Genomic DNA, 14,748 nt, shown 5'->3' with positions numbered 1-14,748 from the left:
CCAGTACCACGTTTTCACATGCACTAAGCTCTCCCCCAGACAAGTATCAATGTCTTCCTCCTAAGAAAGGATTTGATGTGAAGTTTGTGTGGCTTTTTAGGGATGGTTTCTTATGTAGGGCACTTTTGTCTTAAGGCAAGATACTGTGAATTGACTATGTTTGTTATTTGGGACTTACTGTTCTTTGGTGGAAAGTACATTTTTATGTGTATTTGGTAAGATAGAAAGTTGCAATTTAGCTATTTAACTTTAGTAGTAGCATTGATGTAGTGGAATAACTTTAATCTTACATACCACAAACTCCAAGTGCTTGAAGGGGAGGGGCCAGGTAAAACCTTAGCATACTGTTTTGTCTATTACTTCCAGTGTCAGCTTCTGTGGCGCTATTCCATGCTGCCTGGAGAGTGGGCGAAACATGGCCAGAACATATCCTACTGAAAACAGGGGACTGTGTTCTCATGTTCTTCTCTCCTTCTCCACTCCCTAGTAATCATATGTATTTGAATTTGAAAAACAAGGAACACGGAGAAGTACATTCTTTAAAAGTGTTCGAAGTGTGAAGAAAAGAAAGGCTAAGAAATGAAGCAGGGGAAAGGCACAATGAGAGGTGACATCCTTTGCCTTCTAAAAGGTCTCGTAGCTTAATGTGGTCAGCTGTTCTTGGGAACAGCTTGCTGCCTGCCCGAGTTGCTGCAATACACCAACAGTTGACACGCAGTGGTGACACTTTCTCAGCTTTAGTCCAGCTGCTGCTGTTCAGTTCTGCCTGCCTTACATTGTACCCTGTGTACAGCTGGCCTTCAGTTGCAGTGCTAAGACTTCATATTGTGGGAGTTTCTCCAAAACGTATTCCATTCTGAAAATTATTTAAAAATGGGAATCTGAATCTTGTGAATATTTTTCTAAGCAAATAAATAATCCAGTCAAGCTACATGTGTAACTAACTATGCCCATCTGTGCCAAGCAGGAAACAGTAAACTCGGTGTGGATGGCACCTGCATTATCTAGTCTTGCCATTTTTCCTATGTAGCTCACATGGTGTTCCCATTGAATTTGTATTTGAAGAGGTTACGTTAAATGGAAAAGGATAGACCTATCTGGGATAGAAATCCAGAGGGAACTATGTTTCTGCTTCTTGTTGTGGTGTTTGTCAATGCTGTTCAAAAAGAGGGGGTTGGGAGGAAAGGCAAAAAAGCTGCTGTTCTGCCATCAGGTTAATGATCATCCCTGTCTCCCTAATGCTTGGATCCTCATCACCTGGAGGTCTGCCCCAGTTCACATACTGGAAAGCTGTAGCCTTAAATGAGGAAGGCATGACACTGTTAGTTACAAATTATTTACTACTACTATTCCTCAGCACTTATGGGGAAGGGAGATCTACACGTGCTGGAGCAGAAGACATGTAAAAGCAATTCAGAATTTTTGGTTAAATAGGTGATCTTCAGTGGTTTATTACTGTTGGCTCATTTAGAACACTTTCATATCTACCATTTTTATGCTTTAAAAATATCACAGATTTCTCAGATTTCTACAGAACTACTTCATTTTTCTGTGACGTCGCTTCCCCTGAGCTCGCTGAGCTCTGGCTGTGCTGTAAACCCTTGACTACAGACTGTGCAATAAAAAACTCCAAGCCTGGGTAGTTCTTCCTTAACTTGGCTCAGAGTGTGGCTTTCTCCAAGAGCAGCTTCACAGCCAGAGGTAACGCTGTGGCAGCAGGGCTGTAGTAGGGCAGCGTCAGCTGCGGCTGCGTGCGAGCAACCACGACAAGGCTGCAAAAGCTGCCTGAACTTACACCACCTCCCAGTTATATGGGTGCAGTTAATAAACTACACTAGCGTATTAATTAGAGATTTAGCAGTTTAAAAATAGATATTTTCCGCAGAAATGTGAGATACCGTAAGTATGGTAACAATATTCTTAGCCAATCTTATCTGGATTAGCTACCTTAATCTGCTTATTGTAGTCAACAACTCAACTCAGCCTTTTCTGAGCATAAGTAGATGAAATTAATAATCTCCTTGGGCTTCTCATGTGATGGAAATTACAGCGAGGAACACAAACAGTAAAGTATCCATGTTCTACAGTGCTTACAGTGGGTTATTCCTTATTTTACTACAGTTAGACCTCACCGCTAAACCTGTAACAAGACGACTGGTTACTGTACCTTGTGCTACAGGCCCGCAGCGTGACAGCCACCTCTGGCTCCCCCCTGAAGAACACGATGTGGGCAGAATGATGCAAAGCAGTTTTAGAGGCAGTTTACCATCTACCTCCAACCTCTGTGAAAACGTTCCTGACCCTTCCTTCCTCTGCAAGCCTTCAGGCTATAAAAGGAGCAGGTACAGCTTCTATTTCTTCTTGGACAAATACAAGGTGGGGTAGAATTGACCTTCAAGATAAAATTTTATTAAAAAAATTACACAAAATAGAGGTTTTACATTGTTGCTGTGTGATAACTACAGCTGGATGCCTTCCAGAGGGTGCCCTTGGTTACTTACCTTGCTGTATTTGCATGAAGTAATGCAAAATACCCCACAAACAAAACCCACACCAGTACAAGAAATCCAGTAGTTGTTCCACATTTCAAATGTAGGTGCCTTTCCCAATAACGCATTTCACAGACAACAGGTGAGAACAATGGCTGTGTAGGACAGAGTTCCAAGACTGATGTTGTCCCCACCTCCCCAGCATGACGTTTCCACGAACATGACTTCTCTTTAGGGGAAGAGGGCTGCAAGGGCTATTACAATGCTCAGACTAAAGCACGAGCACCTGGGTATTTAACAAAAACTGGGATGTTTGTAAACAGATTTAATTTATTGGCATTACTTACAAAATAAAGTATTAGACCATGATTTTCCATCATGTCTGTGTCAGTATATGGATTTATTTTTTCATAACGAAACAGAGTGAGAATTGAAATACATCAGAAATCCCAGATTAATCAAGCTGCGGACAGGGTCCCGTGTTGCCTTCCTAGTTGCTCTTACGCCGGAGGCCATGCAAACACGTGTGTGAGTGTGTTGGGATGTCAGTGACTGTCTTTCCGCAATGCCCACATGCCCCAAAGTAGGTCAGATCCTGCCCCGCACTCCCGAGGCCATGGCATTACTCCATCTGTGCCTCCCGCTGCAGGTTTCCTCTTTCGTCCTGGAGATCACTTGAAGTAAAGATGCCGCTACCACCGCTGTCAAGACTGCACCGTCCCCTTAAGATACCACATTCCACCGTAACTCACACAGCAGTCCTGGGGAGAAAGGGGGAGTCCATAAGGTCGTGGGAAGCATTGTCTGGCTTTGGGACAAACGTCTCCTCTCCAGTGCTAAGAGAGCACAAATCCAGAGCAGCAGGTTATCTCCACCCTGAAGACCACATTGCTTAAATGAAGATGACAAACCAAAGAGGGGGAAGGCTGAGAGGCTACAAGGAGGATCAACAACGTGACAGCAGCAAGAAACTGGGGTTTTTTTTTGGGAGAAGATGGGGATCGTGCAGAAACCAGCTTGGGAAAGGTGGCAGGAAGGGGTTAGGACAAGAGGAACTGTGGGGTAAACATGGACTGAAGCTCAGGTGGAGAGACTGAAGGGAGCAGCAGGAATGGGCTGGAATATGAAGGCAGTTGCTAGATCTGAAGCCTTTTAAGAAACAAGGTTCTATGATCATGAACGTCAAACCTCAGAACCACGCCTTGGTGTTCTGACCACATGTCTGCGAAGCCTGCAGCAGGTGAGCACCACGGCCAAGAGTTCAGTAAGTGGGTTCTCCTGTGGCTCGTTTTCCCATTCCTATAACACGAGCACTAAGCTGACGGCTTCACTTTTGCTCCCACTGTCCCATTTAGGTAGTTCAACATGAGCTTAAGTGCTGCTACAGAACTGATGCCGTGGGGCTTAAAGGGAAAAAAGTACCTTTTTTCCTGAAGTCTTGGGATATGCACATCACAAAAACAAATAACCAATTAAGTGTGGAGGATAGAAAGAGGGTTTGCAGACTTGATCTGCTGATGCAAAAATACAAACCCTGTCAGTCTGTTCCTCTGTGCATGAAAAAGGAGCACATGCAGATGGGGAAATAGGAGTCAAAAAATCCAATTTCATTCAAAGAGGAATCCAATCTCTTGTGGCTTCAAGAAGCCAGAGAATCTTCCTACTTCATTAAATTACACTTACAAATTCTATTTCAGAAACAAAGATAATTTCACATGTATCCGTGACAAATCTATTCGAGGTGAAGAAGCCTGACACAACACCAGGCTGCTCGCACGATGACTTTGTGACGTACACAAAAACAGCACCCAGTTTTTTAGGGGAAGGTACTTTTTCCAGAAATAGGTTATCTGTTAAATAGCAACAGCATCATGAAAACCTAATGCCAGTGCATTGCCCAGGTGTTCCAGGAGAGCTGATATCTGAGCTCATGTAGTTGCCTGACAAATCTCCCAGCACAGGCAGCCACAAGAAACGCTGAGTAGTGGGCAGAAATGTCTGAGCTTATTTTAATGCTAAGACGACCAGGTTCTTTCAAGCAAGACCAGTTTGTTCATTGTCACAGCAACAGATCTGTAATTTTTCAAATACGCCATTATTCTGTTCCCAGATCCCAGTGGAATAAAGTACTTAAGCACTCGTCTCACTGAGGTGGGTGTCAGTGAGCCAAGGCCCAGCAACAATGACCGAAGTATTACATCAGTTGGCAACTTTCTACTCGGCCATCCCGAATCGCTTTTAAAGCTTGTCAGTCGTGGCCTGTGTGGTCGTACTTTACACCTGAAACTTCTTTAGCAAGTAAATGGTGCACCTTCAAAGACAGAGATGAAAGGATTCAAATAAACTTTCACAATTAAACATCTTAACTACTATTTTGCCTGCTTGTTTTGGCTAGGGTTTTGCTCCGTACACTGCTGCACGTCCTGCTACAGAATGAGATGCATTTCCTTCTGAATATGTGGCATTTGTGCTCTTCAGCATTGGCCAACAGCAGTCAGCTGGTAAACTCAGCACACTCTGCAGAATCCTCCCACCTCCTTAATGTTTAACTCCACAGTATTTAAAAATAACTCCGAAGTATCACATTTACTACACTCTATTTTCTGCTGGTCCAAGATGAGAAATAAAGATTTGTTGGTAACACAAAATAACGTGTAAGTCAAAATCACTGCTCCTTGGAGGGAAAGACAGTAGAAGGAGACAAGTGTATTTTTAAGAAAACAAGCTGAAAACCAGGCTCTGTCCATATTCCAACAACAATTGTTCTCGCACCCTTATCATTTGTTAATTTAAGGTAAAACATGATCCTTTGCTCAAACCAAACATTAAAAATTCATTTATTAACAGGATCAAACTCACAACTGAAGAGAAACTTACCTTTAACACTCTATCCACCTCCTGCTTGTTTAGATCTTCTCCACATTCTTGACTCAACTGATTCTGGATGACATTCCTGCGCACTCGGTAATTTTTGGAAAAGATTTCAAGCAAAACCTGGCGATGCTTTAAAAGAAAAAGTATCATAAATACAAAAAAGAAAAACAATTATTCCTATCTTTCTATATATCAAAGATGCATGTGCCTTAGACTGTACAAAATATTCACTGAACTACATCAGAGGATTCTTGCTGCGTAATCCTGAACCCGTCCCACATACACCTGCTCTCCAGCAGTGCCCCAGCCTCTGAGGCCTCTACGGGGACCCTTCCATACCCTGTGGCTAGACCTGCACCTGTCCTGTGACCTGGGGCACATCCAAAGGCACATGAACATGGTGAAGAAGGGGCTGCAATGTATCCCTCTCAAATGCTTCCATGGGAGTTCACATGGTCCACTCTAGCCAGGAGGATGGAAACTGCTTGAGTCTTTCCTATAAAAATTTATGTAGATCATGGCCACGAGTTACATTGTCCATCCTCATTTTGTCAGGCGCCTTCACTTTCACTTCAATTACTCTGATAGTAATTAAAACTCAGGAGATGCTCACACATGCTGTAATCATTTCCTATTCTAAATATAAACAGATACATCGGGTAACAACATCGCTTCATCCCTGGTTAATGTTGCATTACAATCAAAAGGAAAAAAAAAATTGGACTGGATCCTGGTGTGAGGCCTGCCTTGGAGAATCCTTTCTCCTTGCAGGTTCAAAATTAGTTGTATTCCGCTGAGGTAGCTACTGACATGTATTACCAGCATATGTTGTTTCTGCCCACACTGCCTTGCCTTGACACAGCAATGATCACCCTGTGAGCTAAGAGCTTCCTCCCAGCTGGAAATACGTTGATATTGAAAATGGGACACTTCAGTAGGGAAAAAGGAATACTACCTGCTGTACCACTTCCAAAAACACAAATTCAAACAATGCCAAATGCTCAATAAACATGTATTTGGGAATGTCATTTGCTTTTATCTTTACCTGATCATAAGTGTCACCGGCTTCCCAAAGTGCATAGACCTTTAGTTCATCTGGTGAAGCAGCAGTCTGGGGAGGAAACTGAGAACAAGAGGCTGTTAAAAATAACCATCTATTTAATGAGTTCTGCTTAATGAGTCTACGATACAGTATCCCTGGGCACCTATTACTAAATCAAACGTCGTTGCCATGTAATGACAACTGCTGAAACAACAAGCTCCTCTCCCATTCCACACTCCAAGGGGTAACTGTGCTCTGGCAGCCCCTGTGCCTGCTCAGGCATGGCCCGTCCTGCAGCCCTGGGCCAGACACCTTCTCAGAGGCCCCAGTGACTTCCAGAGAAACATCATCTGTATCAAACCTGTCCTGCTGAGCGATCCTGTGGCATACGGACCCCAAATTAATGAGGGGATAACTATGGCCTAGGGAATGGGATGAGTACCATGGCACCCCAGTATGTGCCGTGTATGACTGATGCTTCTGGCCACGGTGGGGTAAGCCACACCAGTGCCACAGGCCCCGTCTGGCACTCCACCAGCCATTTCAGAGCTTTAAAAGGGAACTGCTGGGCATACTGGGACCCTGTGAATTTCACATGTGGACAGTTTCCCTTTGGACAGGGGACAGCTGTCATATATCAGAAGAACAATCTCAGGGCTTGGCTAGTATTTCATGGCAAGATGTCTGGATTTATCCCATCAGCAGCGTTTGCTTCCACATTACCCAAAGCATCATTCGACTGAGAGCACCAAGTACGTTGCAGGGTCCTTCTGGAGGTTTTTACATTTACAGCAGCTGGTTTTAGAGATTCAGACTCCACCTTGTATTTACCTGCTTTGCTAATCCCAAGTCAGCGTTACTGCCAAGCACTGTACTTCTGCTGTATTTGTCATCTCTGTTTTGGGGCACACTACAGGACTCCAGAGGACTGAACGCTGATGTACAATGAACCAGACACTTGCTCATTTCAGGCCCCAAAAATGAAGTGGTTTTGTCTGCTTGTTTGTTTTCCCACGTGCCAAGCCAGAGAAATACATTTGTTTTTTGTGAAGCAGAGGCCTCACACCCCTGCACACAGGAAGAAACACAACTGCCTCCCCTCCATGCCCCAAACTCCTAGAAAAACAAAATACCATCCATTTGCCTTAACATTTCCCCTTGGAGCAGTGACTAACGAGCAATGCTGGAATATGCCTTCACTCCTGACATGTGTCTTCTGTCTGTCACTAACAATTTATGCCTTGCTAACCACCCAGCCAACCTAAATCAATCATCTGTGAAAAGCTAACGAGCCAGTCCTGATTGTTCCAGTACCCCTCAATCCTGGCTGCTGGTACAAACCAAACCTTTCCTCCCAGCCTCTCTCGCACCACGCCAAAAGACTTGTGTATCACAGAGTGGAAGATCAGCCTTTCCTTTCATGCTTTGCCTCTGATCTTACTGCGAAGGGGAAGAGTTTTGTGCAGCGGGAGCTGCCAGGTGGGATTAGCAGCTTTGGCTCTCACGTTGGTCCAAATGGCTGGAATATAACAAGGTTTTACACTTGGTTTAGAGCCAGGATTCAGGTTTATTAGGCTTGCAACATCTGACAGAGTTCTCTTCTCGTAAGGACACTCGCTTTCGAGGAATAGTATCTCTTGTATGCTTTCAGCACAGATAAAAATCAAATACTTCGGCTTCCCTGCAGAAAAAAGCTGCAGCAGGAAAGGCAACACACAGGGCACCAGGAGCACCCAGCCACGAGTCAGCTTTAAGAAAGTCACTCAACACAGACCTGGAGTGCAAACTCCTCCTGCCTCAGCCACACGCCCGAAATGCAGCTGTGTTTATCTGGCTGCTCTGTGAGGAAAAGGCTTCCAAACCAACATAATACTTATTTGGGAAGAAAACCCCACAGAATCTCCTCCTCTCGTCCAGTGTTCTTGTGCAAACTGTTGCAAACACTGCTGTCAACAGCACCCTGCTCGCTTGCTGCTGTCATACAGCCTGTCCACAGGAGAGGGAAATGCCATCAGGAACTCTTCAGAGGGATACGCTGCTCTGTCTAAACAGCCTTACCGTCCCCGGGGCTGCCACATTCAAACGGAAGCTCTCAGGGAGGAGCTCTTGGATCTGGTGCTCGCTCAAGCAATGAGCACACCCTAAGAATAGCCAGTGCCAGGCAGCCTTGCATTATAGCTAAACCTGGCTGAAAGGGGCCGAGTCTGCCAGAAAAAACCTTATCAGCTGGAACGATCTTAGAGGTAAACTGCTGAGATGATGTCTCCAGGAGCCGGGTATCAGCACTAGCCCAAAAGGCTCACCAAAAGGCTCACCAAAAGGCTCACCGTCAGCGCAGGACTGCATTCCTCTCCTGTTACCCCAGCCAGGCAGGATGCCGGCAGTGGTTACATCATTTCCTGATGCCTCAAAAATATCCTCAAGATTTGGGCAGAACCTTGCCACTCCGCAGGCCGTGGGAAGGGAGCCGGCAGGAGCTAGCCCCCGCCATGCACCCTCACCAGTCTGCAGGAAGCGGTTGCAGACACTCAGAAGCAAGATTCCTGCGCAAACATTTCCCGTGGGGCTGGAGGCAGGCTCAGCCTGCGCACGCTCCAGACACACGCACACCGGCCGTGTCTGCCGAGGACGCCGCTACTCACCCTCTCTCTGACGGCAGCAGCAGCCCACTGCACCCGGGCACATCCGCCCACGATTCCCAAGTTCTTTGTGTGTGCTGTTCCCTTCCACGCTTGAGGACACTACAAAGCACAGGCAAGCACAGCGCCCCACACGCATCCCCACGGCCTCATTTGCAGCTGGAATGGCATCTCTTCTGGCTCCCCACAAATACTATTTATCTCATACCCGGGGTGCAGACGGACAGCTTTATAATAAATCCTGCATTCCCCTGGTAAGGTTTCAGCCGCCGTTTTCAGCAACATGTTTTCTATAATAGGGCAGCGTGCAAGCCAAGAGTGTCTTCACCCCCCACAGAACATCATTTTAATTACCGCAGATCATTGATTTTTATCACCAAAGCACTTTCAATTACAGAAAACTAATGAGCAACTATGAAATTCCATGCTAAACAACCCTCCAGGCTTTCCCTGAGCTCAGGCGCCCTGGTCGGGTTCTGACAAAACTGTCCAGGGGAGCAATCAAGAAACAGTAAAGTGTACGACGAGCCCATGCAAAGAGCCAAACCAGCACTGGCACCCTGGCATCTGCACAGAGCATCAGGGGTAGGCTTGGAGGTAACGATTTACATTCCTGGTACCAGTACAGGTTTATACAGGTTCCTGTACAAGATTCCAAGTTTTGCAGTAAATTCTGCGTCAGCAGAACTAAAACTTACAACAGACCTCCTGCAAGAGATATTCAGTGACCACTTCTACACCTCTGCAGGTCTCCTGTGACAGGGTTTTCCAGACAGAAAGAAGTTCCCAACCACCTCTCTTCAGGAAGATTTTATTTTGGTTGTTTTTTGAAACAAGAAACTATCCCACTTTCACTCCTCACAGCCTTTAAGCAAAGGGCGGATGGAATAACTTCCAAAACCCAAAAATCTCCAAAGCAAACAAGTCCCAGTCCCAAGTAGTAGAGCAGCAATGACCTCATCATCATATTTACCATCACCACAGCAAATGCATACATTACACCGTGTACAAAGCAGAGCCTAGCCAGCACTATGAGGCAGTTCCAGGCAAACATTACCCCAGGACTTGGAAGCTGTCAAGAGAGAAAGCAGAAGGTACCAAAATTGGTGGTCTCCCTAGTGGCATTTCAAGTCTGTTACTTGCTTCCCAGGTGCCACAACATGTACTTTGCACACGACTGAACATGTTATTTCTGTCCCCCTATAGCAATCCTTATTCCTTAGCTGAGTTTCAACTCCCATGCTCCAGGCTCTCTCCTGTCAGCCTGCCTGCTTCCTCCTCTTTCTGCCTTGCCTGCTCTTTCGAGCAGTTCACGTGTCTCTCTTCCTCTCTCCCCAAAGGCAGCTGACTCCCAAGCTCTTTCTGGTTGCAACCCAATCAGCACTGCCAGATGTCTTGTAAAATTAATTTCCTTTCAGACTCTTTCCCATGATGCCAAATTCCTTCTTCTTTTCTCAGCCATCTACTGTCACACAAACCTGGCTGTGTCTCATGCAATCACACGTCATTTCCATAAAGACAAAGAAACAAAGACACCTCTGCAGAGTCTAGGAGGAAAAGAAACCTGCTGCAGGTATGGTGTGTCGCTTCCCAGAGGGCTCTCCTGGTGTGCCTTGCTGCTCCCACATAGTCAATGCCACCCTTCCTCCCCAAACTGCATTCCTGTCCCTGAGAGAAGGAGCTTGCGCAACTCCAGGAGAGCTGATGGGAATCTGCGACGGCCTTAGATCATGTACAGGAGCAAGCTGGGACAGCAAGTCACTGCAACCCAACAGCTTGGATGTGGAAACAGAGCCCCAAAGACAACTCAGCTATGCAGCATACCACAGAGTGAAGAAAGCAGAGTGCAGGGCCTGCCAGAAGCAGGACACTAAACAAACCTCCAGCAGCTTCAACATACCCGATACTGGACAGTTACTCAGAGCACATCTGTTCTTCTGGTCCACCAGCACAGGACACAAACATTTCACAGCTCAGACGTTCAACTGTCCTCCCCAACCTCTCCTCCCCGAAGTATACCCAGAGAAAAAACATACTTACAGGCACCAAAATCTGTTTGCAGCCAGTGTCCAACACCATGTCCTGTAACATTTTGTCCGAAATGCCACTGAACAACGTGTGTCCTGGAGGCAGACTGGCTAAGTGAAGGTTAAATAACCGTTTAAGCTCACTCAAGGTGAGTACAAATTGTTTCTTAAATGTTGATGACACAAATGCCTTTAGTTCTTGGGCTACCCGGTCAATACAGCCTCCAGGCAAGTGGCCATTTAAGTCCGTGGGGTCCTCCTCCACATGGAGGCCATTGACAATGCCATTGTTCATGCCCTCGTACACTGAGGTATCCATTGGCTCCTCATCACTCACAGGCTCCTCTTTAATGTGGATATTGGAAACATCCATCTTGACCGAGGTGTCATGTGATTTCATCTCTGCCTTTTGCTTCTGTAACTCCTTCTCCAACTGCCCATAGTTCTGCTTGACTTTTGCTTTAGCCATGCTGACCCTTTGTTCCCCAGAAACCAGCAACGGATGAGCTAGCAAGAAAAAAAAAGGCACCATAAATCTCACCATAAACAGGGCTCCAGTCTTGCAGAGCGTTTCTTGAAGGGCTCATAGTGAAATAAAGCCATGAAACACCATCTGCGTGTGAAATCTAAGGCATAAACCCAGATTGTTGATCAGATTTTACTTTAGTTTTGGGTTTTTTTGAGAGGGTGTTGTTGGTGTTTTTTAAAGATAAACATGTAGACAATTGTTAAGCCAGACTCTTGGGGAAGGGTGTTTCAGTCAAGGAACTCGAAGCAAAGACAAAGTGCACTTGTTCACCCAGTATGGCCTTTTCCACAAATCAGGAAAGCAGGATACAGACTGCTTACGCATCTCTACTTGTGACCCAAATGCTTCTTTGTCCAACAACTTTTACAAGGATGTCCTATAGGTACAGTGAGGAGACTGAAGGGGTTAACAGCGAACCCAAACACCCTTTTAGCACAAGATGTACAGTGTGAGAGACTGAGACTCTCCTCTTAGTATCACTACCCACTGATGGGGAGAAAGGAACAGGAGAGAGTCCTTTCCCATGCAATCCTGCACCCCTTCCAGTGTCCTCTCCACACTCAGCTATCCAAAGGTGAAAGGAGGGGGTGTGTTGGCAGCAGAGGAATCCAGTCTCGATGCCAAAGGAAGGAGTGCTGTGTTTAAGGCAAAAGCATGCACAGCACATATGCTGTTATCTTCTCTGCTGTTAGGCTCACTAATCCTCTCCAAATAACCCAACACCTAATCCTTCCAAGCAGATCAGACACAGGGTATTGAAACGGATTCATATGCTCATTTGTCAGTTTGGCTTATACTCTTCATTGGCTTCAGTATCTGGCAATGAGCCAATTGCCTATTTAAAACTTTCTGGAATCTCGAACTTTCACAATCTTTTAGGATTACAAAGCAGCTACTTTAATATTCTCACTGGCATCTATGGTGGAGAAGGATGTCAAATAGAGACAGCTTCACACCTCCTTACAGCCCCCCCCCCCCCCCAACCACATTGTTCATTAATTGCTCAGCCCTCAGTCACACCAGGGGAAATAAAAAAAAAAAAATCACCTCATGCACATTAGCTTGCAAACTGAGAGGTGAGAATTACTTGCGCGCTGGCCCTGTCCTCTCCTCAGGGGCTGCTTACACCCTTACACCATACACGCTGCCTTAAATGAAGAAGTGGATAACAGAACCAGCTGATTTTACACTATCAAATAGTGAGTACTCAGTGCCAAGGAATCCTTCCTGCTCTGCTACAAGGATGCTACAGTAAGCTTGTGTCACCCCAGCGTCAGTGATGTTAGTAAAAAACAAAATCTGTCTTAAATAATCCAGAGGAAATCACAAGAAAGGAAAAATATCAAACAAAACAAGACCAGTCCCCACCACGTTCAAAGCCAGAGAGCAACTCCAAAATATCACCCAGGAATACGGAAGGATGCACGTGCTTCAAGACGATCCAAACACAATTCCATTTACCTGATTGTGCCTCTTGTTTCTTTGGTGTCAAGTACTCCTTTAAGAGATTATAGACCTTTTCTAATCTGAAAGACAAAGATAAAACATACCAGGACAGTTTCAGTTGTTATGCCTGCACGCAGCCATTCCAGCTTTAGCCATTAGCTATAACACTCAATTTCTCCAGGGAGCCAAGGAACAATAATGACTCAAATGATGCAGTGACACCCCTCACCACACCACTTCCCCTGTGAGGGGGAAACTTTTGAAACAACACAGATGAAATTATCTATCAATGTCTACAGAAACTTTGTACTAGGTAGTTCTCTGGTTTTAGCTTCCCCAAAATAAAACAAGTCATTTACTTGGCCTGAATGCCCATCCATAGCATATGTTGCCTCTGAACTATGTCTGGATGCTTCTTAACAAAGTCTTCATCATAAGGGAGCATGAACTCCCAACCTTTGTTTATTCTTGCCACAGACATATGCTCTAGGAAGTCTTTCACATCTTCTGGGCAAAGCTAAAAGAAAAAGAAAAAGCATAAATAATACGGAAGTCAATTTACACCGGACATATGCAGTCATGCAGCAATGAGAACAAGGAGACAGGAAGAGTTGGGCTGGTTTGGTATATGTGGGGCACTGCCATGAATACACACCCAGCTAAGTCAGAGATACTCATCCTTCTCTGCAGCACCGACACTTTCACACAATGTTAAAAGCACAGGACTTCAGAGAGCAGTGGTGATTAATCATCTGAGAGTAAAATAGCTCATGGCACGTTTTGTGGAGAAAAGGGAGTTTCCAAACTGAGATGAAAAGACTCTATTGTCAAGAGAAGCATATTCTACAATGTTAATCTTATTTTAGAGCTGCAGGTCAGACATGCTGCACCTACACATGCACAGCCTTTAAGCAGCACTGGATCTTACAAAAATAGATGGTTACAAAAATAGATGGTCTGTGCATAAATTGACTTGTGTTTTACCATTTTACTGCATTTTAAGGAAACTATTTTTGCCCTCTTTACTTAATGTTTCTCATTCATTTGCTAGTTTTGACTGAATATTCAAGTGCCTGAGCTGCTTTAAGCTTTATTCAATACTGACAACCAGCAATGCCAACGGAAGAGCTGCTCTTTCGTAACACATCCCAAGCAGAGCAGCTAGTACAGCCCGCACAAGCACTCATCTGCTTTGGTGCACTATCAGTCAGCTTAATTGAAACTGTGTTCGGCTTTCCACTAAACAGACTAGAGGACAAGATGCATTTCAGTGGCTCAGCTACAAGGACAGCCATATCCCATGGAGTCGTGGTAACTGTGGGAGCTGCTTGAAACATTTCTAAAAAGAGTATGTATCTATACCTGTTCAAAGTGAAAGCATGCCTGGTGAGCAACCCTGCAAGTCAGCAGTAATGCAGCCACTGTGAACCTGACAAAAGGCTTGCAGCGGCACCCACTACTGACCTACAGACAATGCCCAACGTGGATCATCAACTTCTGATTTAGGAAAACAAAAATAATTAAAACCAAAAAAAAACTCACTTTTGTAACTGCTGCCACTTCCTTTCTCACAACCCAGCGGTCCTGTGTGAACTTCCACATCTATGAAAATAACAAAGGAGAAAAAGATAGTAACTGTATTTAGCAGTTGCATTACTGAAGTTATAGTAATGGCCCAGTTCAATGTTACCAGAAAAATGGA

General features: G+C 45.1%; 1 protein-coding gene across 4 annotated transcripts in view; it reads right to left on the bottom strand.

Moving 5' to 3' along the window:
- Window positions 1-2,440: 2,440 nt before the first annotated feature.
- POLR3E (RNA polymerase III subunit E) overlaps window positions 2,441-14,748 on the bottom strand; it is a 29,946-nt gene continuing 17,638 nt past the window's right edge. For 2 of the 4 annotated variants that reach the window (XM_086622153.1, XM_086622154.1), the window contains exons 15-21: window positions 14,589-14,648; window positions 13,406-13,563; window positions 13,062-13,126; window positions 11,085-11,578; window positions 6,409-6,486; window positions 5,367-5,492; window positions 2,441-3,250 (exon numbers count right to left, since the gene is read on the bottom strand). In XM_086622153.1, the coding sequence (XP_086478279.1) occupies window positions 3,194-3,250; window positions 5,367-5,492; window positions 6,409-6,486; window positions 11,085-11,578; window positions 13,062-13,126; window positions 13,406-13,563; window positions 14,589-14,648 (1,038 nt within the window). In that variant the 3' untranslated portion in view covers window positions 2,441-3,193. Of the gene's footprint in view, window positions 3,251-5,366; window positions 5,493-6,408; window positions 6,501-11,084; window positions 11,579-13,061; window positions 13,127-13,405; window positions 13,564-14,588; window positions 14,649-14,748 lie in introns of those variants that run through there. The other 2 variants (XM_086622155.1, XM_086622156.1) reach the window with 2 other exon arrangements.

The sequence above is a fragment of the Tauraco erythrolophus genome, chromosome 17 (assembly GCF_009769465.1).
Source record: "Tauraco erythrolophus isolate bTauEry1 chromosome 17, bTauEry1.pri, whole genome shotgun sequence".
NCBI classification, from domain to species: Eukaryota; Metazoa; Chordata; class Aves; order Musophagiformes; family Musophagidae; genus Tauraco; species Tauraco erythrolophus.
Note: the sequence above shows the minus strand (reverse complement) of the source record. Positions and strands in the feature narration are given on the sequence as shown.